General features: G+C 62.8%; 2 protein-coding genes across 6 annotated transcripts; both read right to left on the bottom strand.

Annotated features, from left to right (window-relative positions):
- Nucleotides 1–389: 389 nt before the first annotated feature.
- Nucleotides 390–5,954, bottom strand: VPS28 (VPS28 subunit of ESCRT-I). Of its 2 annotated transcripts, none has more exons than XM_045895673.3 (10): nt 5,818–5,954; nt 3,297–3,363; nt 2,677–2,705; nt 2,538–2,575; nt 2,216–2,305; nt 1,762–1,867; nt 1,557–1,658; nt 996–1,049; nt 797–888; nt 390–708 (listed from the first exon to the last, which is right to left on the bottom strand). In XM_045895673.3, exons 2-10 carry the CDS (start codon nt 3,331–3,333, stop codon nt 591–593), a joined length of 666 nt encoding a protein of 221 aa, XP_045751629.1. In that variant the 5' UTR covers nt 3,334–3,363; nt 5,818–5,954; the 3' UTR covers nt 390–590. The 2 variants fall into 2 exon arrangements, with proteins under 2 accessions (XP_045751629.1, XP_045751630.1); XM_045895674.3 differs by having other exon boundaries at nt 2,397–2,575; nt 5,818–5,924.
- Nucleotides 5,955–6,174: 220 nt separating this feature from the next.
- Nucleotides 6,175–19,431, bottom strand: TONSL (tonsoku like, DNA repair protein). Of its 4 annotated transcripts, none has more exons than XM_064587671.1 (26): nt 19,355–19,431; nt 19,158–19,253; nt 18,797–18,939; nt 17,580–17,763; nt 17,091–17,220; nt 16,716–16,887; nt 16,514–16,628; nt 15,912–16,057; nt 15,664–15,816; nt 15,315–15,440; nt 15,013–15,193; nt 13,465–13,547; nt 13,274–13,363; nt 12,907–12,979; nt 12,667–12,830; nt 12,455–12,578; nt 11,588–12,312; nt 11,416–11,492; nt 10,861–11,014; nt 10,697–10,775; nt 9,858–10,159; nt 9,522–9,693; nt 8,627–8,802; nt 8,035–8,108; nt 7,427–7,560; nt 6,175–6,426 (listed from the first exon to the last, which is right to left on the bottom strand). In XM_064587671.1, exons 1-26 carry the CDS (start codon nt 19,377–19,379, stop codon nt 6,251–6,253), a joined length of 4,074 nt encoding a protein of 1,357 aa, XP_064443741.1. In that variant the 5' UTR covers nt 19,380–19,431; the 3' UTR covers nt 6,175–6,250. The 4 variants fall into 4 exon arrangements, with proteins under 4 accessions (XP_064443741.1, XP_045751628.1, XP_064443742.1 ...); XM_045895672.3 differs by having other exon boundaries at nt 6,197–6,488; XM_064587672.1 differs by lacking the exon at nt 18,797–18,939 and having other exon boundaries at nt 6,197–6,488; nt 19,355–19,393.
- Between the last annotated feature and the right edge of the window lie 3,383 nt (nt 19,432–22,814).

Raw genomic sequence — 22,814 nt, 5'->3', positions numbered from 1 at the left:
CTGGGGCCCTGGTGAGCCACCAGGAGGACCGGGCCCTGCGCTGGCCTGTGGTGCCCCCAGGGCAGGGAGAGGGAGGTGGGGCAGCAGAGCAGCCTCCCTATCCAGCCGGCTGGGCCCCTAGGTGCCTAGAGTTCTCAGACGAGGGGTGGGGAGGTGGATGTGATAGGCAGCTTCCTCTGTGGTCAGATTCAAGCCTTACCTGGCCCAGGTGAAGGCTTCAGTGCCCACCAGGGAGGCTGCTGGCCCTAAACCGGTGCTCAGACCCTGATGAATGGGCTGCGTGTTCAGGGCCTGTGTGCTCTGGTGAGGCAGGATCCCACCCGAGGCCCAGAAGGAAGGCAAACAGGCAGGGCGGGCCTAGCTGGGAGAAAGCAGCCCACAGCAGCAGGGGGGGTCAGAAAGTGTCTTTATTCCGGGGAGGGCAGGGAGGAGGCTCCAGGGTTGGGACACCATGGACAGACACACACGGAGCTGCTATGGACGGCGGGACACACGCAGACCGTCCGGGGGTCAGGCATGCAGCGCACCTGCAGCCTTCTACTGGGCCCGCCTGAGAGCCCTCCTCCCCAGACACCCGGGACAGGGAGGCCTCAGGCATGCAGGAAGCGGTTGAAGGCGTTGTAGGCCGACTCCAGGTCAAAGAGCATCTGGCGCACCTGGGAGTCATCCAGCTCATCAGAGGCCGACATGCCGCTCAGGGTCTGCAGCCTGTGGGAGCACGGTGCTGAGGTGTGCACAGGGGAAGGGCTTCTAGGTCCTTGACAGGGGAGTGAAGGATCAGGGCAGGGATACTCACCACTGGCTGACAGTCTGGCGGCCCTCGAAGTCAGGCGGCAGGTGACTCATGCGGTGCATCGTCTCCATCAGCTCCCGCAGGTCAGGCTGGATCTGTGGACAGGATGCTGGGCTTCCTACGCCAGGAGCCCTCCCCTCTCTATTGCTGCTCCCACCTCCGAGCCACCCTTCCATCCCTCTGTCCCCACCAGGAGCCACACCTCATCCATGGCACGGATCTCCAGGCGCAGTTTGTCCATCACTGTGATGAAGAGCTGGGGACGAGTGTGTGTGTGAGGTGCCACAGACAGAGCCCAGGGGCCAAGGGTGGGGAACCCTCGCAGCCCACAAGCCTGGTTCCTCTGCAGGCCCAGGCCCAGGCCGGCCCCCACCCAGTCCCCATCTGGCCTCAAGAACCCACTGCCTCCCTCCTCAGCCTCTCTCCTCAGCGGTCTGGTCACTTGGGTCCCTGCTGCACCCGTCCCCACAGCCTGTGAGGTCCTCCACATGCCCCCCGGCCCGCAGGGAGGCTGCTGGAGTCCTGCTTTTTGGCTCCGCCTCCTGGGGCTGTGTGAGCACGGGAGCCTCTCCTGGATGCTGCCCTGGGAGAAGGGCCTGCCCACCCCCTTCATTCCCAGCTATGGAGACCCCTGCCCGATGGGTCTGAGTGCTCTGCGGCTCTGGGAGCCCCAGGCTTCTGTGTACGCGTGTGGCCACAGCAGGGGGCATGGGCCCTCCTGGCCACCAACCCCCCACGGGTGCCCGGAGGCTGTGGGGCGCACCGAGACTACGTCGGCAATGCAGCGGTTCAGGTTGCCCTTGTCATCCTTAATGGTGATAGGTCGGTCCTCCTTGATCCTCTCCATGGCGAGTGGGCAGTCCAGCTGAGGGGGCGGAGATGCCGTGGGTACTGGGCCTCACAGGCCTGGCCCCTTCGCTACAGCACCCACCCCGCCCACCTCCTGCTCCCTCAGCCTGCTCACTCACACGGAACTTGCGGCAGAATTCATCAATGGAGCTGATTTCTGCGCCCTGAACCTGCCGGAAGGCGGCTTTGTACTGGACCAGGAGCCGGGAACAGGCTGCAGTGTACCTAGAGAGAGGGATGCCCTGCGCACCAGGCCAGCCCCGTCCACAGATCTGCTCTCCCACGGCCCACCCAGACACAGGCAGCCTCCTGGAGGGCCGAGTGGCAGACCAGAGATGGGCCACTGAAGGCTGAGGCTCCCCCAGGGGTCTCGGTAAGAGAGCTTGGGAGGAGAGCAAGCAGAAGGGAGAGGGGTGGCCAAAATATGGCTGCCACACTGACGTTGTCGAACCATGTGAGTCCCCAGGCCCCAGACCCCTGCTCTTGCTTCCTACTGAGCGCCCGGGCCCTGGAGGGCAGAAACAAGCCTCCAAGGACTGGTGCTTGTGACTGGTGCAAGGACGGAGGGCTCACTCGTTGGGGCTGACGCAGTCCTTGATATATGCCTTCTCCAGAGCCTGCATTGTCTTCACAACTGCAAACAGCTCCGCCATGTTGTCATACCTGAGGGTAGTGAGTCCATCAGGCCACGGCTGTGAGGGCCCCCGAAGCCCACGGTGCCCGCTGTCCCAGGGTGAGGCTATCTTTGACCTGCCTGGCAGAGGCTCCTTGGGAACTGTTTCCCCGGCCTGACCCCATGTCCTCCTGACCTCAGTGTGGGGGTGGTTTAGCGGCTGGGGGAAGCTACTCAGGGGGGGCTGGTGGGCACAGCGTGTGTGTTGGGGGCTGGACTCACTTCTCCCGCTCCCGGGCATTCTTGTACAGCTTCACTTCCTGTTGGAGACAGGGCAGTGTGTCAGCCAGCAGGAGCAGGGTGGGGCTCACACAGGGTTTGCTATCGGCCAGTGCTGGCCAGGTGGGCGTCCGCCACTCACCTCATAGAGCTCGGGCTTGTTTCCAGGTGCTGCAACAGAGCAGAGAGCTAGCAGGCTGGCCACAACAGCGACCCCAGGGGGCTTGTCCACTGGCCCCGGCCCCAGCCCCATTTCAGCAGCCCACCCAAGGCCTCACCCTGTGAAACATCCCAAAGAGCCCAGAGGGAGCTGGAGGATGGGGTTCTAATCTCGGCACCCCACCAATTTGTGGGCGGGGGACCCAAGCAGAAGATAAGCCTCTGAGGCCGGGAGGCCACACCTGGCTCCCCCATTCCACGGCTGCTCCTCAGCTATCTCACTCTACAGCAGGGTGACCACACCTTGCTTCGGGCACAGGTGACATCTGTCACATGCTTTGTGACCTTTCCCCTGGCTTGACTCCAGGATGCCCAGGACCCCCTGAGATTCCAACCACGCTAAAGTTGTTATCTCTGTGCCCAGCTGGCCCCACCTGGAGGTCCTCTCTGGGTCCCCTGGTGATGAAATGCACCAGACCCCAGCTGCCCACTGAGGCTGCACGGGGGAGACACTTACAGACTTCCCCACAACTCCTGGCCTCTGCAGCAGGGGCTGAAAGCTTGGCCCTTTGGGTCCCTGGGCCCACCTTGGGCCACACTCACCTCCCATGCCCGGAGTGGCTGGGATCCCGTGAAACATCCTGCAGGCTCAGGTGGCCACAGCAAAGACCTAAGGAGTAGAGCCAGCGCGAACTCAAAGGTGACCCTTAACACTCCTGGGCCTCACGAAGAGTTTCCCTGCCCTCAGCAGTCAGATGAGAAATACTTGAGATAGGGAAACAGAAGAATTCCATGAAGAACTGCTTTTCTGCTCCTTTTCCTGCTCTATTCTTTTTTTTTTTTAAGATTTTATTTATTTGAGAGAGAGGGAGAGCGAGAGAACATGAGCAAGGCAGAGAGTGAGAGAGAAGCAGACTCCCTGCTGAGCAGGGAGCCCAATGTGGGGCTCGATCCCAGGGCCCCAAGATCATGACCTGAGCCAAAGGCAGATGCTTAACTGACTAAGCCACCCAGGTGCCCAGTCCTGCTCTATTCTTGCTAGGATCTGCACCCGCACCTTGCACATACCTTATAGTACAAATAACGTATGTCCTCATTGTAAAGGTCAAGGAATTATTGATTTCTTTGCAGTCTTCCAGCACGGTAGATAATTCTAAGGAGTGGCTGGGTGAGGCTGTCCTGTGCATATCTCAGGCAACTGACTCTAGACATTTTGATGCCAAGACCCCCTGGTTCCAGGGTATAATTCATTTATGGAGAACACCTATCTTTGTTCTGACCAGTTCCTGGATACCTGAGAGGACACATACACCAGACCCCAATCCTCGATAAAAACCCCAGACCCCAAGCAAAGGAGAGACTCACTTTTCTTTCCTGAGTTTCCTAGATGCTCCATCTGCTATATTCTATTACTTATGCTATTCAATAAACTCTGCTCTCACTTCCTCCTGGCTCGTTTGATTTCCTAACCCATGTGAAGGCAAGGACCCTCTTGGCTGGTCGTGCAGGGCCCCCTCTGGGTCCTCAGACCTGGCTGGCCTGCATGCTAGTGATGAACACACAGGGCAGTATATGCAGCTCCGCCCTAGAGACTGTCAGGAGGAAGTGGGTCCCGCCGGGCATCTCAGGAGAACAGAGCAGCGGCAGTGAGGGGTCAGGGCTCCCTGAAGGCGCTGTGAGCCAGGAGAAAGGTGAGAAGGTGGCAGCTATCAGAAGAGCTGGGGAGGAGCACTTGGGCAGAGAGAAAAGCACACATAACTCAAGGCCTTTACAGAGAAACGCAGGGAGAGGAACAGACAAGTGGGGGAGAGGGCTTTCTGAACGAAGGTGGAGAGACTGGATCAAAGGACACAGCCCGTACAGGTCAGGAGAGGAAGTTTTATAGTAATACAGCAGAAACTACTGATGGCTAAAGACAAGCTCCTGAGGCTCCCAGCCAGGCAGTGGGCTGAGAAAGAACAGAAGGCATGAGGCCCCTGGGAGGGTCTTGCCCACTCAGGAAGCTGATGCACTGGCTGGAGCCAGTTCCAGACATGCTTTGGACATGAAACCACCAGACCCACTTAAGTATTTGAAACGGGACATTAATTAAAAAGGAATCAAGGGGCGCTTGGGTGACTCAGTTGTTGGGCGTCTCCCTTCGGCTCAGGTCATGATCCTGGGATCCTGAGATGGGCCGCATCGGGCTCCCTGCTCTGCGGGAAGCCTGCTTCTCCCTCTCCCACTCCCCCTGCTTGTGTTCCCTCTCTCGCTGTGTCTCTCTCTGTCAAATAAATAAAATCTTTAAAATTTTTAAAAAACTAAAAAGGAATCAAGAACAATACCCCTGTGTCTGGGCCAATGACCAGTAAGGGGGCCTGAGCTGGAGAAGAGGGAAGAGGAGCAGGCTAGTAAGAAAGCGCGCGCTGGTGCTGATGTGTGGGGTGGGAGCGGCTCCACAGACGTCCAGGGAGGTGTGCGGGGGCAGCTGAAGTTAGAGGGGCCCAGGCTAGCAGGGCTGAGCCATGACACTGGGGCTGGGCGGGTCACACACGGGACGGTTAATAGGGGAACGATGAGAAAACAGTCCGGGCGGGAGCCCTAGGATACCCAGGGAGCAGAGGCTGGGAAAGGGCAATGCGGTCCAAGCTAAGGAGCGCGTCTCCGCGAGGGAGGGACGCTGTCCGGGAAGGCAGATGAGGGACGAGAGCCCACCGGGTGGCGGCAGGTAGGCTGTTCGGCCACCCTCCCCGGGCTTCCAGGACCGGCCTGAAAAGAGCGGAGGCGCGGAGCAAGCGCTCGTAGTTGTACGGGGACTCCACTAGGTCGCGAAAACCAGTGTCCCCTGGCTGCATGTCACAAGCCGGACTCTGACCCGAAAAGTGAGCTTCTCGGCAACGCCCACGTTTGATCGTGTAGATGCCGCAGGCCCAAGCGGGCAAGGAGGCGCCCCGAGTGCGGCACACCCCGGGAGCCCGTCCTGCGCGGGACCCGGACGCCGGGGAGGACCCCCACATGAGGGACGCACAGGAAGGCCCTATGCGGCGCGAGGACGCCCGCGGACCGAACCCAGCGCCGCCTCTCCCCGTTCGGCTCGGCCGGCCCTTTCTCGGCCCCCCGCCCCACCCCCACCGACCCAGGGTACCTGGGCTGGCTCGGCCGGTCTGGGAGACGGCGCCGCGCTGCGGCGCTCCGGATCGACCGCTCGGCGCGCCCCTTCACGTCCTGCGCCTGCGCCCACACGCCCCGCTCCCGCAATCTGCGCTCGATCCCCAAGGTCTGCGTCTGAGCCCGCCTCGCCCCCAATCGACGGCCGCCGGACGTCCACGCCTGCGCGCGCCGGAAACGGCCGGGCCCCGCCCGTGGCCCCGCCCCCGAGCGGCGCCGGGGGCACAGCCCGCGAGGCGGGAAGACTCCGACGGGGAAGGCGTGGCCTCCTCCCACGGGGCCGCTAAGTGGCCGGAAGTGGCCTCCATTCCCGTGCGCGCTCAGCTTCCCACAGCAGGGCGACCCCCCGTTCCCCGCCTCCCACCCACCCTCCAGGCAGCAGCGGCGGCGGCGGCGGTGGCAGCGTCCATTTATTTGAGGCGGGGGGGGCGGGGGCCCGGGCAGCGCCGGCCGCTCACAGGCGCCTGAAGAAGAGCTTGGGCCCTCGGTCCAGGGTGCAGGCGCCGGGGCCCGGCCGGCCGGACAGCAGCCGGCGCAGGGCCGCCCGGTCCTCGGGGCAGAGGCGCCTGCTGCACAGCTGTAGCTCCTGCACGAGCGCCGCGATCCGGTCCCAGAGGCCCAGGCGCAGGGGGCCCTGCACCGCGCAGCCTGCGGAGGGAGGCGGGAGCGGGCCTCAGCGGCTGCAAGCCTCCAGGGCTCCCACGCCCGTGCCCGAGCTCTGCGCCGGGGCGGCCCTCGGGGGCCCCGCGGGCTACAGCGCGGTGCGAGGCCCACAGACGCTCCAGAAGGGGCCGGGGGCCCCCGTCGGAGCCGGCGGGCGGCAGGACGGACACTGGCCAGAACGCGCTGCAGTGCCCTCCGTGCCACTCTGTAGGACAGTGCCTGGGCCTCTCCATCCAGAGTGGACAGAGTAGGGGTGCCTGCGGGTCTCAAGAGGGCACTGAGCGGTCCCGGCCTGAGCTCCAGGGAGCCAGGGGAGGGGATGGGGACAGACGCAGCTGTGTGCAGGTCCCCCACCAGCCTGCCTTCACGGGTGGGGGGTGAGGAGCAGGAAGAACCCAGGGGTTCCCTGTGTGCACACCCACTCCCGGTCCTTGTCCTCCTGGAGGGCAGAGCCTGGTACTCCCCTGCCCCAGGCCCGAGCTGGATGTGCCAGGCTACTGGGTGGCCAGTTCACCGAATCAGTGTCTCCTGGGGTCATCCTCAAGACCGCTGTGCCTGGGTGTGGCCAGATGGGACCAAGCGAAGACACCACAGGCTGGGAGCTAGATCCCTTGGTGGCAAGCTTTTGGCATCCTGACCTTGAACTCCCTCCTCTCGCCAACGGTAATTAGGAAATCCTCGTGAAAGGGGGTCCCCAGCCACTATGGTCTCAGGGTCAGGCTGAACAGGTTAAAAGCAGAGATCCCATGTTCCTCCCGCCCCACTGTTTTAGGAGCTGGGCTCACACCCCTTCCAGTCACACTGGTCACTGTCCCCCACTGTGTCAACCTCAGGGGACCCAGCCCACCCTTGCCATCTGGCTGGTGGCAGTGACAGCCCGTACAAAGGAGGCACCTGGGCCTCAGGTAGGTACCCAAGCTCACCTGACAGGCCAAGGAAGCTGAGGCCTTGGGGCCGCATCTGGAGGGCAGACAGAAGCTCCTCCAGGCCAACACAACTAATCTCAGGGTTGGCAGACAGGTCCAGTGAAGTGAGTGAGGGGCAATAAGGAAGGCATCTGAAATAACAGGGGAAGAAGTGATCAGCCTCCAGGGAGGGAGGCCCCCAACACTAGAGAGAGCTGCCCCAGACAAACCACAGCTCTGGGAGCCATAGGCCAGGCCCCACAGCAACGCCCCACCCCGCCCCGGGACATGGGTACAAGTACTTCCCCAGGGCTAGCTGGACACTGCCAAGGCCCAGGCCTGGCATGCCCGCCTGGCTTGAGTGCCCAACACTCCCAAGAGCCAGGTGAGGCTGGAGGATCATGAGTGGCCCTTGTATGGGTTGTTGCACAAAGGGTGATGGGAAAGGCTCTCAGGAGCCTCAGGCGTGTGGGAAGAAGGACAGAAGGAGGCAGGGTTGAAGCTGGAAGGAGCTAGGTCCTGGGACACACTTGGGGGAGAAGCTGGTACTCCTGCCTGACCTAGCTCCCGCAGGGTGCTGAGCCTTGAGACCAGACCCCCTTCAGAATGGCGTAGGAATGGATTACCTGCTCAGGTCTCTCACTGCCTTGTCACCCAGGTGGTTTGCAGACAAGCTCAAGTGAGCTAGAGCACAGCCTTCCTAGACAGAGCAGAGGCCCAAGGGGGCCTGGGTTGAGTGGGGTGCCTGTCCTCCCTGCCTCCCAGCAGAGGCCCCATACCCAGGTCAGATACCTTCCTTCATCCTTGGGAACAAGAGGGCAAAGTTTGCCCGACCCCCAATGCACCAGAGGGGAGCAGTATCCCTTCAATTTGCAGATCAAAAGGAAACACCTCCCCTTCCAGGTATAAGTCACACTTGGCATGTGAAAATCACAGGGACCAGCCCCACATGGAAGAGCCAAGGGAGAGAGCCCTGGGAGCCCTGGCAAGACCTTGGGACCTGCCTGGGGCAGGGATGCTGCCCTGGGTCCCGGGCACTTTTGCTGCTGGCCAGGAATTCACAGCTTGCGGCAGGCAGCTCTCCCACAGCCGTTCTTTCTGAATGTGCAACCCCCTTCCTAGGCCACTCCCACCCCTGCCCGGTGTCAGCTGTGGGACTGGAGGCTGGATGGCCCGGGGTTGCTTTGCTTTGGCAACCCCCCTCAACCACAGACATACCTTGGTCAGGTATCTGACCACAGGCCCCACGAGGCCCAAGTCACTCTTGCTGGCTGCCACGGAGCTAAGCTCCAGGCGCTGGAGGGTGTGGGCAGGCAGGTTCTGTAGGGCGTGGGCCAGGGCAGCGGTGCCCAGGCTGTTGTAGGACAGGGACAGTGTCTTCAGGTGCCTGGCATCTGTACAGGGGACCAGAACCTCTGTCAGCCACACATGACCACCACCTCAGCCCAGCTGCAGTCCTAGGCCCAACACCCTCACAACCCCCCTGGGGAAGCTATCATCCCTGAGATTTTGTGCACGCGGAACTGGGGTAGCTCCTGCCCAGAGTGTCCCAGGCGAGGAGGGGGCAGGGCCAGACTTCTGAGCCCAACTACTCCCCACCATCCCTGGGCCACCTGCCTCTCCGCACCTGAGACAGGACGGGTAACCTGAGACAGGCCCTGGGCCGGGATGTCTGTGCACGATGGGGTGGGGGGTGGGGAATACCATCTGCTGCCCAACCCCAGCTTCTCCCCCACTGTGCGCTCACATCCCTGAGCTCCACTTCCTGGCCCACCACCTCTGCAGAAAGCCACCCTGGAGGACTCCCAGTTCCCAGTTTCTCAGTACTGGGGCTGAGGTTCTCTGCAGCCTCGGTGTGTCTATGGTGGAATCATCTAAGGCAAACAGAACACTCAGCTGGTGAGAACAGGGGTCCTGCGACAGTGGCCCACGGCACGTCCTAGGGGAATGCCCCTGAGCCCAGGCAGGCCCAGCACGTCCAGCAACGTGCTCCTAGACAGCAGGCCTGGTGCCCCGGGGACCCCTCTGGCACAAGGCTCTCTGTGCCCCTGGATGTGCCCTTCTGACAACTGGAACCCTGGGGGCTAGGATGTGGACATGTCCATCAGCTCACCTTGGAAGGCACTACCTAGGGCTCCCTGGTGGCTCAGGAAGAAGCTGGGGCCAAAGCCACAGGCTTGGAGATGCAAGGTACTGAGTGAGGGGCAGGCCTGCAGGATGAATGCCAGGGCCTGGCCACAGCCATCCCCGAGGGGGTTCATGCTTAAGTCCAGCTCCTGCAAGTTCTGTGGAAGACACGGGCCCCTCTGGAAGATCTGGTCTCCTTGCCGTCCCAGAGCTGGGCAGTGGCCAGCACTCCCAACTGCACCTTCCCACCCAATGATGGGCCAAATGTAAATGTTCTGATGCCGCCCTAGGGCCGGCCTGCTGCTCCCCATGCTTCTTCTACCTGCAAGATGGTCTGCCCCTGGAGGCCTGTGGCAAGCTGGCGCAGGCCTTCGGGGCCCAGGTGATTAGAAGAGAGATCTAGGAGGATCAGGCTGGGCATGGTGCCCAGAGCGGCCAGCAGCTCAGCAGCACATCCGTCCCCCAGCCGGTTCCCTGCCAGGTGCAGCTCCCGGAGTGCTTCGTGCAGCTTGAGGGCCCGCAGCAGTGGGGTGAGCTGGGTCTGACGCAGGGCCAGGGAGCAGGCACTGAACGAGGGGCCAGAGCCCTGGCAGTCCATGGCCTGCAGCACCTGCTGGTGCTCCTCTGGAGGGGGGATGGGTGTCACCAGAGCCAGAACCTGCTGTTCTGCCCTGTGAATCCTGGCGGTCCCACCAAACATGCCCCCCTCACTCCTGAGCCCTGGGACACCCACCAGAGGTGCTACAGAGCCCACTCCCACAAGCCTGGAGACCCAGCACTGTGGGAGGCCCAAGGCATGGCTGGTGGGTGGGGATGACCACTCTCTGCCTTGTCAGGCCCTCCTGGGCAGGGCCCAAACCTCTGCCAGCCACCCCCACATCCCACAGTGCCCACGTCAGGCTTCTCTGGAAAGCCACCCCAGGCCTAGCCTCCGGGGGCTCTGGTGATTACGCTGTCCCACCACCAACAGGACCAATCTTCCCCCCCCCCCGCCACCCACATGTGTGGGCACCGGGTAGAGGAGGAAAACCTGAGGCCAGCTGCAAAGGGAGCATGCCTCACTGGCTACCTGGGGCTCGGGGACGTGAGGCCCCAGACCCGAGAGTGGCACAGGAACATGCTCCTCTGCCCAGGCCACTTCGAGCTCTCTTGGGCCCCTACCTTGCTCCAGGCTCTGGCAGGCCCTGCGGTAGCGGTCAGTCAGTGGGGGGAGATCCCATGAAGTGACTTCAGCCAACACCTGCAAAGCACCACCAGTAAGCAGCCCAGGGGCACCCAGTGCTGGGGCACTCTCTGTGCTTGGGGCCCAGGCTCCTGCCGCTCACCTCCTCGTTGCTCTGCAGCACATCGGGAATGGGGTCCTGTGGAGCCAGCAAGGCCCCCTCCTTTCGCAAGACGAGCCTCGGCAACAGCCCACAGGCCTGACAGTAGCGCTCGGCAGCCTGCTCAGCTAGCCAGGCCACAGAGTGGGTCTCCCTGCTGCAGGGACAGAGGGCAAGCAGAGCTGGCCAGGACCTTGCCCACGCTGAAGAAAGGCCGCCCTCCTCCTGCCGTCCCTGCTCTGGGTCTACGGATCCTTTATCTGGCACCTCCCCTCCTCCTGCCCCTGCTCAGGACATGCCCACGCCCCCAGCAGCCTGACATACTTGCAGCTCTTCTAGGCTTTTCCTAGGGCCCACAGGGCCTGACCTAACCCCTCCAGGGCCCTGCCTATGCGTATGCAGGGCACCCTTACCCTGCTCTCTGACCTCCCCCAGCCAGCAGCGGTGACACATCCAGTCCGAGTGAGTCCTTGTTACCCATGCCAACTGATACGCAAACTCGAGGGTTCTCCCAGGGGCACAAGGGGAACGGGGACTTGGAGGGCAGGTGCTGCTTACCTGTGTGGGACGGGAATGAGGAAGAGACTATCCTGCACTCTCACTCGCACCCGGATGGGAGGAGGCAAAGACGGACCCTGGTGGGTGAGGGCAGGGGGGCGACAGGCTGAGTCAGAAAACGCAGTCGTCTGCCCTCACCACCCCACTGCTCCCACCTGAGGGGTGCACCCACCGAGGGCTGGCCTGCCGCTGGGCTGTCCCCACTGGGCCCCGAGGCCCTGGAGATGTCAGGGCTCCTTGGAGGGTCTGTGGCTGAGCTGCTGTCTCCCCCTGCCCTGCCCGGTGCATTCCAACTCCTGAGACGGGGCAGCTGGCTCTGCCTGGTCCGGGCCCGGAGCCGGCCGGGGCTCCTGCTGCTGCCTGACCCCGAGCCACCGTGACCGGTGCTGTCCCCACTGCCCTGGGGGTGGGGCAGATAGCCATCCTGGCGGCTGTGGGTCAATGGGGAGTCGTCCTCCAGCCAGTCCCCAACCAGACACTCCTCCTCGGGGATAAGCGCAGCTCGGTGCAGGGGGGGCTCACCCGAGCCCCAGGGCAGGCCGGGCCCAAGGCGGCTGATCTGGGCCCCACCCACACCTCGGATGGCCACCTCCCTGTTGCTGGTGGAGCCAGGCACCCTGGCTTTGGCCTGTTGTGCGGGGACACGATGCCGGGGCCTCTTGTGGGCGGGCTGGGGGGGGCCCGGGTAGTCCTCACCCTCTGAGCTGCTGCTGCTGGCCAGCTTGTGTCTGGTCCTCCGAGGCCTGGCCGCAGCTGGAACCGCCTGCCCTGGGGAGACGCCGGCACAGGCCTGAGAGGTCTCTGGGGGTCCTGGGCAGGGGCTCGAGGGAGGAGAGATCTCAGGGTCGAACAGATGGTCGCGTGGAAGGGTGTGGGAGGCCAGGGAGCTGTGGGGGGCTGTGGAGAGACGGAATCTAGCATGACGCAGCGCCCAGCACTGTCCCAGCCACCCATGCTAAAATGCCCCCGAGAAGCAGGGCCTAGGGCACTCTCAGGCCAGGGACAGGCGCCCCCAGGAGCAGAAGAGGCCTCCACTTGCCTTGGCCTGAGGCGGCCGCCCTGAGCAGCCTCTCCATGGCGCCAGCCTTCTCTCGGGTCTCGCTGTCCAGATCCTTGCCGTACAGCTTCACCCACTGCTGCAGCGTCTCCAGCGGGCTGTGCCCCTGTGTGGCCGCCAGCTGAGTGCGGCCGGCAGGGCACCGCACCCCCCGCCACAGCCTGAGCCCGCCTGGCCCTTGCCCCCCCACTCACCTTCATGGTGCGGAGCGTGACAGACGCTCCCCGTTCAATGAGCAGTTCAGCTACCTCAAAGTGACCACAGTGGAGGGCGTCGTGCAGGGGAGTGATGCCCTCACAGCCCTGGCCACCTGGGTCATCAACAGCAGCCCCGTGGTCCAGCAGGAAGCGCACAATGTCTGCGGGCCAGGGGACACAGACTAGCTCCCAGGCCTTGTCGGCCCTCTCCTTGGTGTGGCCCTGCCCTGTACTCACCCAGATGCCCATAGTTGCAGGCCTCATGCAGAGGCGTCCAGCCACAGTAGTCCCGAGGGTTCAGAGGGTGGCCCTGCGACCAAGGACGAGAAAGAGCCCAGCCTCACCGTGGGGCTGAGGCTCCAGGAGGACCAGGGCCTGGGTCTCAAAGCCCAGAATGGGCCCACAAGCCCAGGTCCCAGCAGAGAGAGAGATGGTCGGCACACAAGACGCATCATCTCAGGGAGGCCCCCGTAGGGGCTTGTGCAGGGCTGGTGCACCCTCCAGCCCCCATGCCCTGTGCTACCCCCTTGTGGGGGACCACATACCCCAGGACAAAGTCCCTGCTATGGCCCACACGGTACCTAGAATGAGACGGCAGGCCCACCTGTCTTACGAGGTCCCGGACACGACCCAGACGGCCCTCGATGCAAGCTCGGTGCAGCAGGGTCTCCCCAACGTCATTGCGCCGGTTCCACTGTGGATAGTTGCCCCAGGACAGGGAGCAGAGGTGTGAAGGGACCAGGCAGTCCCAGCAAGCATGGGGGGGCCCACACAATGCCCCCACACCGTCCTCACCTTATTTACCCTCTGCTGGCCTAGGCAGCCCTGCAGCTCCTCATCCTCCTCCAGCTGCTGGGACCAGGCCTCAGCATCACCCTCTGGAACAGAGCCGAGCCCACTCCAGGTAAGCCAAGCCCCGGTGCCCCCTGCCCCCAGGGTCCCCAACCTTCCAGACCTGGAGGATGGAGGTCCGGTGCCAATTGCCATCCCACTCCCTGCCCTGCCTGTGGCTGTCCCTGCCCGCAGTCCCTTTGCCCGCGGGGGATGCACCTGACCTTTCTGCCCACCTGACCCCTGTCCATCAAGCGCTGACCTCTCACCCCATGCTTAGACCCTGCTCTGGATCTTCCCACCCCGGACGTCTGTTCCCCTCGTGGGAAGCATCTTTGTCGGACTAAGTCATGGTCACATTACAAACAGTTCATCCTGTGAGCCCAGGTGCCTTCCACCTGTACGGCCCCGGCCTTCCCATCTGCACCTGCCTCCAGCTCACTCACTGCCTGACCCCAGTCCTTTCTCCTGTGCCTCTGGTCCTTGCTAGAACCTTCTTCTCCTTCGTGAACTCCTCTTACTGCGAGCGCCTGTTGAGTGGTGTCACCTGAAGCTCCTGCTTTGGTCCTGACTCTCCCGTGGCTCCCTACACCTGCTCACCAGTGACACCCAGCCTAACCCCCTCTCAGGTATGGCACAGACTGCCCACAGCCCTTGGCTTCTCCCAGAGAGGTTCTGGAAGCCGCCCGAGTTCAAAACTGAAATGATTCCTCCTGGCCTCAAGGACAGGTTTCCACCCCCCACCTCTCAGCCAGAAGCCAGCTGCCTGCCTGCACCACCACCTGGCCCGCCTCTGCCCCTAGGGTCCCAGCCCCAGCCTGCTCAAGCCTACCCCTCGCATCCACCTTCCACAGGGTGGACCACGAAGCCTGTGCGTGGCAGCCCACATGCTATCTGCACGCCCATCTTGCCTGCCCTGTGCCTCCCTCTCATGGTGCCATTTCTCCAGGTCTGACCCCGGGTCTCCTCCCCTCGCAGGTGCGCACTAGCCTTCCCATCACTTGCTCCTTCAGGAAGGTTCCAGGGCTGCCCCAGCCTCTCCACACACAGCCCTCTTGCATCTACCAGTACTGAACGCCCTCCCTGCGTGGGGCTGGATCCTCCTGTCACACGCCAGCGAGCAGCCCCCACGAGGGCTCCCCCCTTGCCTGCCCCAGCCAAGGGCTCAGCCCCAGCTGGCACCAGGGCGGAAGGGCCGGGGGGAAGGCGGGGGGGGGGGGGGGGAGGGGGGAAGGGCTAGTGGGGAAGGGCAGGAGGCAAAGGGGGGGAAGGGCGGGGGGGGGAAGGGGGGGAGGACCAGGGAGGAAGGGGGGGAAGGGCGGGGAGGGAAGGGGCAGGGGGAAGGGCCGGGGCGGGGGAGGACCAGGGGGGAAGAGGGGTAAGGGCGGGGAGGGGGAAGGGTGAGGGGGGAGGACCAGGGGGGAAGGGGGGAAGGGCAGGGGGGGAGGGCTAGTGGGGAAGGGCTGCAGGGGCGTCTGCTGGCGCAGCAGCCAAGGCAGCGATCGGCCTCACCACTCTCTGAGAGCTCCACATCGCTGGCCTCTGGAGTGTCCCCACCCCCCTCCTTCTCTTCCTCATCGTCCTCCTCCTGGTCTCTGGGCACACTCAGCTCCTGCAGTCGGGCCGCGGTGTCAGGAGCCTCCTGGGGCTGCAGCCTTAGTTGCACGGTGTGGAGGTGCTGTAAGACCTGCCTCTGAGGAGCAGGGGAACCCCGGCTCAGGGCCCCAGGGCCAGCAGACCCCCGAGTGGGGGAAGTTGGGGGTGGGCAGCGAGGACAGGAGGACTGCAGGGAATCGCCGCATGGGCTTTCGTACCTGCAGCTGGGGCCGCTGGGCCTGCTGGGCACAGCTGAGAGCCTTCTGGAAGCAGGGGGCCAGAAGCTCGTAGCCGTCACCGGCCTCCTCTCGGGACAGGGCGATGTTTAACCAGGTCTTGGCCTCCTGCAGCAAGAGGAGGAAGGATGAGCGTTGTGGCGACCGCCCACCCCACTGAACTGGCCCCAGCCAGGGCCAGGTCCCCACTGTCACCCACGTGGAACAGCCCTGCAAAGAGGATGCTTGTCCGTGCCCACCACTCGAGGGTGGCCGTCCTGAGGCAGAGCTGCGGGGACCTCCTTAGAGCCCCTCTGCACCCTGGGTAGGGCTGGGCACCATCACTGCTCACCTCCAGAGCGTCGCCACCACGCAGCCTCAGCTCCTGTTCATAGTGGGACACAGCCCGGCGGTGGTCCTTCATGTCTCCCCAGGTGGTGGCCAGGGACACGTGGATGACGGCCAGCTCGGGCCCTGGCCGGCCCAGCAGCTCTGCGAAATGCAGCTGTGGAGGCACACAGCGAGGCCAGCGCTGCCTTGCACCTTTGCCAGCCAGGGTGTCCCCGACCCTTTCCTCCCACCTTGGCAGGGGACGCACACCTGCTTCTGGTAGGCCTCAGCCGCCTTGGGGAAGTCGCCTGCCTTGGAGAACAGGTCCCCCAGCTGCTCACAGATGCCCATGGCAACCTGAGGGTCACTGCCCTCGGACTTCTGCAGCTCCTGCTGCAGCCGGACCACGGCCAGCACTGCAGACAAGGGCCTCACGTGAAGGCAGGCACAGCGCACTTCCAACCTGACTGCCCCTTAGGTGGGCCAGCCACCCTCTCCACGCCCCGCTTGTCCCTTGGTAAGAGGGGTTAGTAAGAAAATGCACCCCACAGGGTCGTGAGATCAGGAAAACGAATAAATGACAACTGAAAGCAGCGCCTGGCCTGCAAGGGAAGCTACATCTGGCGCCCCCTCTCTCACCCTCTTATGCAAGGCTGTTGTCTCCACTTTGCCAATGAAGATCCTGCTCACGTATAAATGCCCAGCTGGGCTCCTGACCACCTCGTGCCCCTCTGACACACTGTGCTGAAGCCTCACAGAAAAGTGGGGCTCACTTCCCAACAAGAAGGGGGGGCAGGAAAAGGCTCCACACTGATGCTGCCACCTCCCCACCCCTTCTGGGGGACTTTGGCCCCTCAGGTCCCCAGACTCACCGTATTTGAGGGTCCGGCAGACTGCCGCCTTCTGCAAAGGCTTTTGGAAGCCCAGCCGGTAGGCTTTCTTCAGGGCTCTTTTGGCAGCCAAAAAATCGCCCAGGTCTTGGAGGATCTGGGGGGGAAGGGAAGGTGAGACCTGCAGACTCCGCAGAGCCCGAGCCCCTCAGGGGATTAAGCCCAGAGCTGTGAGGGTGGGCACCTGTGAGATGAGCACGCAGCACTCGCTCTCCATCAGCTCCTTCCTCAGGAGGCGTGCACACTCTCGGGCCCCCTCCAGGCAGCGCATGGCTTGGGAGTGCTGCCCTCGGCGCCAGTGGATGGCACCCAGGTTGTAGCGGGCACGGAACAGGTCCTCGTAGAGGTGGTTCTGCCTGCGGGTGGTGACAGGTGCTCAGAGTGCCCCTGGGGTAGCACAGAGAGCACTGGAAGTGCTGACATGCAGCTGCTCCTTCCCCAACACCGACGTGCTCTAGCCCTGCAGGGGCGCCTCGCTGGAGGAGACTGACTGGGTGGGGGAGGGCAGATGGGTAGTGCACTCTCACGAGGCCCCTTCCTCTGGGGACGGAGGCCTTACTCGGCCAGGAAGATGCTCTTCCGGAAGTAGTCATTGCATGGCACCACCTGCCGCAGGCTTTCGAAAGTGAGGCCCAGGTTGAGGTAGAGTCTGGTCCTCATCTCGCTCAGTTCTCGCCGGGCCAATGTCCCTAGAAGATGGCCCCCCCACATCAGTGGCCTGGGGGGCATCACGCCCACTTGGGGTATCCAGCTCTGGGTCTGTGCAGCCTCTCCCCAACCTGTCTCACACTGCGGGGGCCCAGGGGTCCTGCTGTAGACAGAGCACAAACGGACACAGAGCAGACAACGCCCAGACCTGAGGTTGTGAGGAACACGGGCCACGCATCTCCTCACGGGAGGCTTTATGGACAGATTTCAGCCTTATAAAGGGAGGGCCCAGACCAGTGGAACCTGCCGTGCACACCGGACAGGCTGTGGGGCTACAGCCTCCTTGGCCAGCAGGTCTGGAACCAGAGGCTGGGGAAGGCAGGCCTCCACGACCACTCACCCTGCAGCTTCTCGTCCACAATAGCCAAGCTCTTCTCAAAGGCAGTCTGCGCCTGCAGCAAGCTGTCCTGCGACTGGCAGTGGTCATAGATGTCCAGGTAGGTGCGGCCAAGGGTGGCCCAGGCCCTCTGCACCTCAGTGTGATTGGACAGAGAATGGGCCTGCTCCAAGTAGCAATGCTGGTGCTAGGGCGCAAAGGAATGGCTACTGTGAGCCAACCTCCCCCACCGCAAGCCAATCTCTTACGTACCCCAACTCCAGGAGGTCCCTACCTTTGCCCAGGAGAGTCCCCTACTCCCCCAAGTCCCCACAGAGCAGGCCAAAGCCAGGCTGCACATGTCCCATCTCTTCCATGCCAAGGGCCGCCTGTGGGGATGGTGGTGCCCCACTCCAACCCACCAACATCATCATGAGAAAGAGACGAGTGGGAGATAGCTGGGCTGCTGCAGCCCCACTAGCCAGGGCCAGAGCAGGCCCTCTGTGGACAGTGGGCCCAACTCCCCAGCCGGCCCACAAACACAGCCCAAGTGTTGTGTTCACTAATGGTTGCTGGGCCCAGGCCCCTAGGACAGGCTATGATGTGCCTACCCAAGGACCAGACTACAATCCCCCGTCACAGGGCTGTCTGAAGAAGAGGCCATGTCCAGGCGTGTCCTCCTTTAGCCAGAGGTCAGACACTGAAGACTGGGCTTCCCTCCTCAAAAAGGGACCAGCAGGGGCGCCTGGGTGGCTCAGTTAGTTAAGCGACTGCCTTTGGCTCGGGTCATGATCCCAGAGTCCTGGGATCGAGTCCCGCATCGGGCTCCCGGCTCGCGGGGAGCCTGCTTCTCCCTCTGACCCTATCCCCTCTCACGCTGTTTCTCTCTCTCTCTGTCAAATAAATAAATAAACAAAATCTTTAAAAAAAAAAAAAAGAAAAAGGGACCAGCAGGGGCGCCTGGGTGGCTCAGTTAGTTAAGCGACTGCCTTTGGCTCGGGTCATGATCCCAGAGTCCTGGGATCGAGTCCCGCATCGGGCTCCCGGCTCGCGGGGAGCCTGCTTCTCCTTCTGACCCTATCCCCTCTCACGCTGTTTCTCTGTCTCTCTGTCAAATAAACAAACAAACAAAATCTTTAAAAAAAAAAGAAAGAAAGAAAAAGGGACCGGCAGGAGGCGTGGGCCCTGCAGGGCTGGATGTGGTTACAAGGGCGCTGGGGGTGGGGGTGGGCTCCGCCCACCTTCAGGGCGGCCGAGTAATCCTCCAGCTCAGCCAGTCGCTCTCCGATCTTGCGGTGGGCCACGGCACAGCCCAGGGGGTCGTCGACGCTCTCCAGCAGCTGGAGCTCATGCTGGTGCTCTCGCAGGGCCTCTGCGTAGCGACCTGGCCGGGCGGGCACGGCAGGCCTCAGCCCGGGCCGGGCAGGCAGCCGGGGGCTGCGCGGGAGAGCGCGGCTGTGCGCGGCCCTGGGCGGCTCGCTCAGCAAGGTTCCCGCCCCCTCCGCCGGTCCCCGTCCCTCCGCCCCCGAGTGCCCCCCGACCTCCAACACCCCAGCTCTCCCGGCCCTGGACCGCAGCCTGGACCAGGCGCGGGGCACGCACCATGGCTGGCCAGGAGCTCCCCCAGCTGGTGGCAGAGGACCGCCTCGTCGCGCAGCTGCCCGCTCCTCTGGGCCTTGGCCTTGGCCTTGCTCAGCTCTGCAGAGAGAGAGAGAGAGAGAGACGAAGCCGGAGGCTGAGCCCCTTCGCTCGGGCGGGCCAAACCCGCTCCCGGTCCCGCACGCGGCCGGGACACTCACGGCGAAGCTCGCGCTCCACGTTCATGCTCAAGCAGCCGCGCGCGGGGATCCGGACTTCCCGCGCTCCCGCCGCGGCCCCGCCCAGGCCCGCCCCTGCCGGGCGGAGCATCCCGGGACGTGTAGTCCAGCTGCCCGGAGCATCCTGGGAGCTGTAGTCCGGGTGGCGTTCAGTGGGGAAGGGCGGCGAGAGAGCGACGGGAGGACCCGCACCTCCCCAGACTCCTGGGGCCGCGTGGGAGTTGAGCCCCACCCCACGCTCCTCCCCGGCCCCGCAGCCGCCTTTGGGGTGGGGTCTCCTGGGCTTGTGCCCGCGTGCTGCCGCTAACCTCACACACACGCCCCCACACACACACATGCAAAACCTACCTACACCTGCGACTTTACCTGGGGGACGCACCGCCTCCGTATAAAAGGAGATGAACTCTTGAGTACTTGGCTGGGTGCACGGAATCAAATACGCCCCTTTCCACAGAGCCTGTGGAACAACCGCGAATGCAGCCACAGAGCCGTCACGCTCGCGGACACAAATCCGCAGTGCTTGGCGCGGGAGAAGGGGGTGGACGTGTTTTCCAAACCGAACAGAGCAAGGTACTTCTTCCTCACCTTGTGGGCTTGGTGCACCCAGGCCGCAGACCTCTACGTGCCTGTCGTGTCTCCACGGCTTCGAGAACCAAACACCTGCCATGCCTTGGAGATTTCAGTCCCCACTGGGTGCCAAGGCTGGTGTCCAAAGGCCCCAGAGGAGGGCCGGGAAGGGTGGGATGGTGGATGCATTTATTTTCTGTGGAAATCGAAACAAACCCAATAGGGTAGAAACCCTGAGGCAGTGCATGGACCGTAAGGCCTGTGGTGGAGGGAATGACGTAGAGGGTAGATGGGTCTCTGGGTCCAGGGAAGACTGCCCAGGGCCAGTGACCAGGCTTCAGGGATGGGGGCAAAGCCAAGCCTGAGGAAGTGCAGGAGATGGGAAGTTGGACCCAGGTAACCCTCTTCTCTTGGAAGGATAAAGTGCTCTGCGGGTCCCTAGTTTGGTCTGGGAGTGGGGAGCAGAACAGGAAGGCCCTGAAACCGAGAGGGCTGCTTGGAGGGCCTGCTGGTGGAGTGTGAAAAGCACAGTGAGGGGCAAGGTGGAGATGGGGCAGGGGTGGGAGAGCAAGGCCACAGAAGTAGAGACGGGCTCAGCTCAACAGGCCAAGGGCGGAGGGAGTCTCCCCAGAGCTGCTGGGAGCATTCGGCATTCACAAGACAGCCAGAGAGGACCCCACTTCGCTATGCCTCAGTCTTCGCACCGGTCAGGCAAGGATGTGTATATGGGGCATCCCGAGCAGGGGCTGTGGGGTGAGGGGCCCAGCCAGGGCAGCTCCTGACTCCTGTCCAGGATGCTAGCAGAGCCCAGGGAAACGCATCCATGAGGCTGGCTTCTCACATAAGGAAACACAGACAAAACATGGTTTGGAATTTTTTTGAAACTATAGTTACATACAGAAAATATCCAAAGAGAACACAGACCACAATAGTGACATGTAAGTCATTTCCCACGGTGATAAAAACACCTCTCACTTTACTCTTTAAAAAATTATTTTTATTATTTTTGTAAATGTCTCACTTGGGTGAACTGAGGGATGTAGTGCCCGTAGGGGAGTGGTAATGGCAGGGAGTAGAGGGGCCAGCTTGGTCTGTGCCCCCAGGACTCCCCCACATCTGTTGGGGTTCTTCCCCCACTCTCTCTAGGTCAGGATGCCAAGATGGCAAGGGGTCCTGGAGACAGACCATGGGTGTTTTCTCCTTTCTAGCAACGTGGATGGGATCAGGGGACGCCCCCGTGAGATGCCACAGGAGGTTTGTGGCACCAGCTCCCAGGAGTGGCTGAAACATACCACAATCTCCCAGGGTACCTGTCTCCACCAGGCTGTAAGACTCAGCTGCTGAGGTGACTGTCACGGGGTGGGGGCTGTGCTGGGGACAGCGATGCTGGGATGTGTTACCACTCCTCTTGGGCATCCCCAGACACATGCCCTTACAAGGAGGGCCTTGTGTGGGTGCCACCCTGCCCCCCCATGCCCTTGGGCTGCCAGAAATAGTGGGCTATATGCCCACAGCACCCAGGAACCCTTGGTGTGCAGAGCCCAGCCCATCTGCCACCCCCATCCGCAAGGACTGCTAGACCTAGGACTGCAGAGACAGGGCTGAGAAGGCCCAGCCACATACCTGACCTGCGTAGAGATCTGCTGCCTCCCACCCTGCCCCAGCTAGGAGAGCCTTTGGGCGCCACCCCTCTGCTGGCTCAAATCTCTCACACATGCACCCAAACACAGGCAAGCCTGCCCTGGCCTGGCTCCTCCACCACATGGTCCTCTGAAATCCAGACACTCTACAGAGACAGTGTCCATCCCCAAGAGATGCTGAGATGCAATGACGCAGCCCTATCCCCTCTACACACGAGACCTGGCACATGGCTATCTGAATGTCATCCTGTGCCTGCCGGGTGGGGGGCAGCCCTCGAGGGCAGTGGGACTCTTGCCAGGGTGTGCCCCCAAGGATGTGCTGGGGGCTGGGTGGCATCTTTGTGGAGGGTAGGAAAGCAAGCATAGCACCTCTGGGTGCCCTCAGTGGCCAGGCACAGATGGCCTTGCAGGAGGGGTTCCCCCATAAGCCCCGCACCCTAGGCTGGAAACAGGAAGCTAACCAGTCTTCTCAATATAACAAAGCCAGCTGCCCTGGGGGGAGAATTGGCTCAGACGGCTGCCTGGGCTCAGCACTGGGATGAGGCGTCACTCTACCCCAGGCCTCCCTGCCTCCATTTCTCAGCTCCCAGCTTGAGGGCTGGGAGAGGGAGGGACCACAGAGCAAGGCCAGGCCTGCAGCTCTGCACTCTTGCTGCCAGGGCTCCCCAGCATGCTGAGCCTACAGGGCCCGGGAAATGGGGGGCTAGGTCGGGAGGGGGGCGGGAGTGGCAGGGACTGCTCTGAAGCATCGGGTAGGCCAGGCCGGAGGCAAAGGAAACGGTTCTTTGGTATTTAAGGAACAGAAACCTATCGCAAAAGAGCCGTGTCTCCTAAGCAAAGTGGGGGGGGGGGGGGGGCGGCCAAGCTTTCCCCTTTCCAGCAGCTCTGAGGGTCCCAGGGGCCTCCAGGCAGGGCTCCTTCCCCAGCTGTGAGGCCCACACACTGAGGCCTGCTCACTGCAGGCCAGGGTCATGGAGGCAGCGAAGTTGAGGCTTGAAGAGCTCCCTCCAGCGAGAAACCAGGTTGCCCAAGGACTGACCTCTGTGGGGGGCCCCCCCAGACACAGGGCCAGCAGCATGGGGGATGGCCAGCCCACTCAAACCCTCCCCCAGCCAGGCTAGCTTATCACCAGCAGCCCCCACCCACAGCTTCCCTCACAGGCTGGGGATGCTGTGCCCTCAAGGCTGAATACACAAAATAGATTTTCTCTTGCTAAATTTCATAACTTATAGAAG

The sequence above is a fragment of the Mirounga angustirostris genome, unplaced genomic scaffold (genome assembly GCF_029215605.1).
Source record: "Mirounga angustirostris isolate CCGP_5_RB_7025 unplaced genomic scaffold, mMirAng1.0.hap1 SCAF_4, whole genome shotgun sequence".
Classification (NCBI taxonomy): Eukaryota; Metazoa; Chordata; class Mammalia; order Carnivora; family Phocidae; genus Mirounga; species Mirounga angustirostris.
Note: the sequence above shows the minus strand (reverse complement) of the source record. Positions and strands in the feature narration are given on the sequence as shown.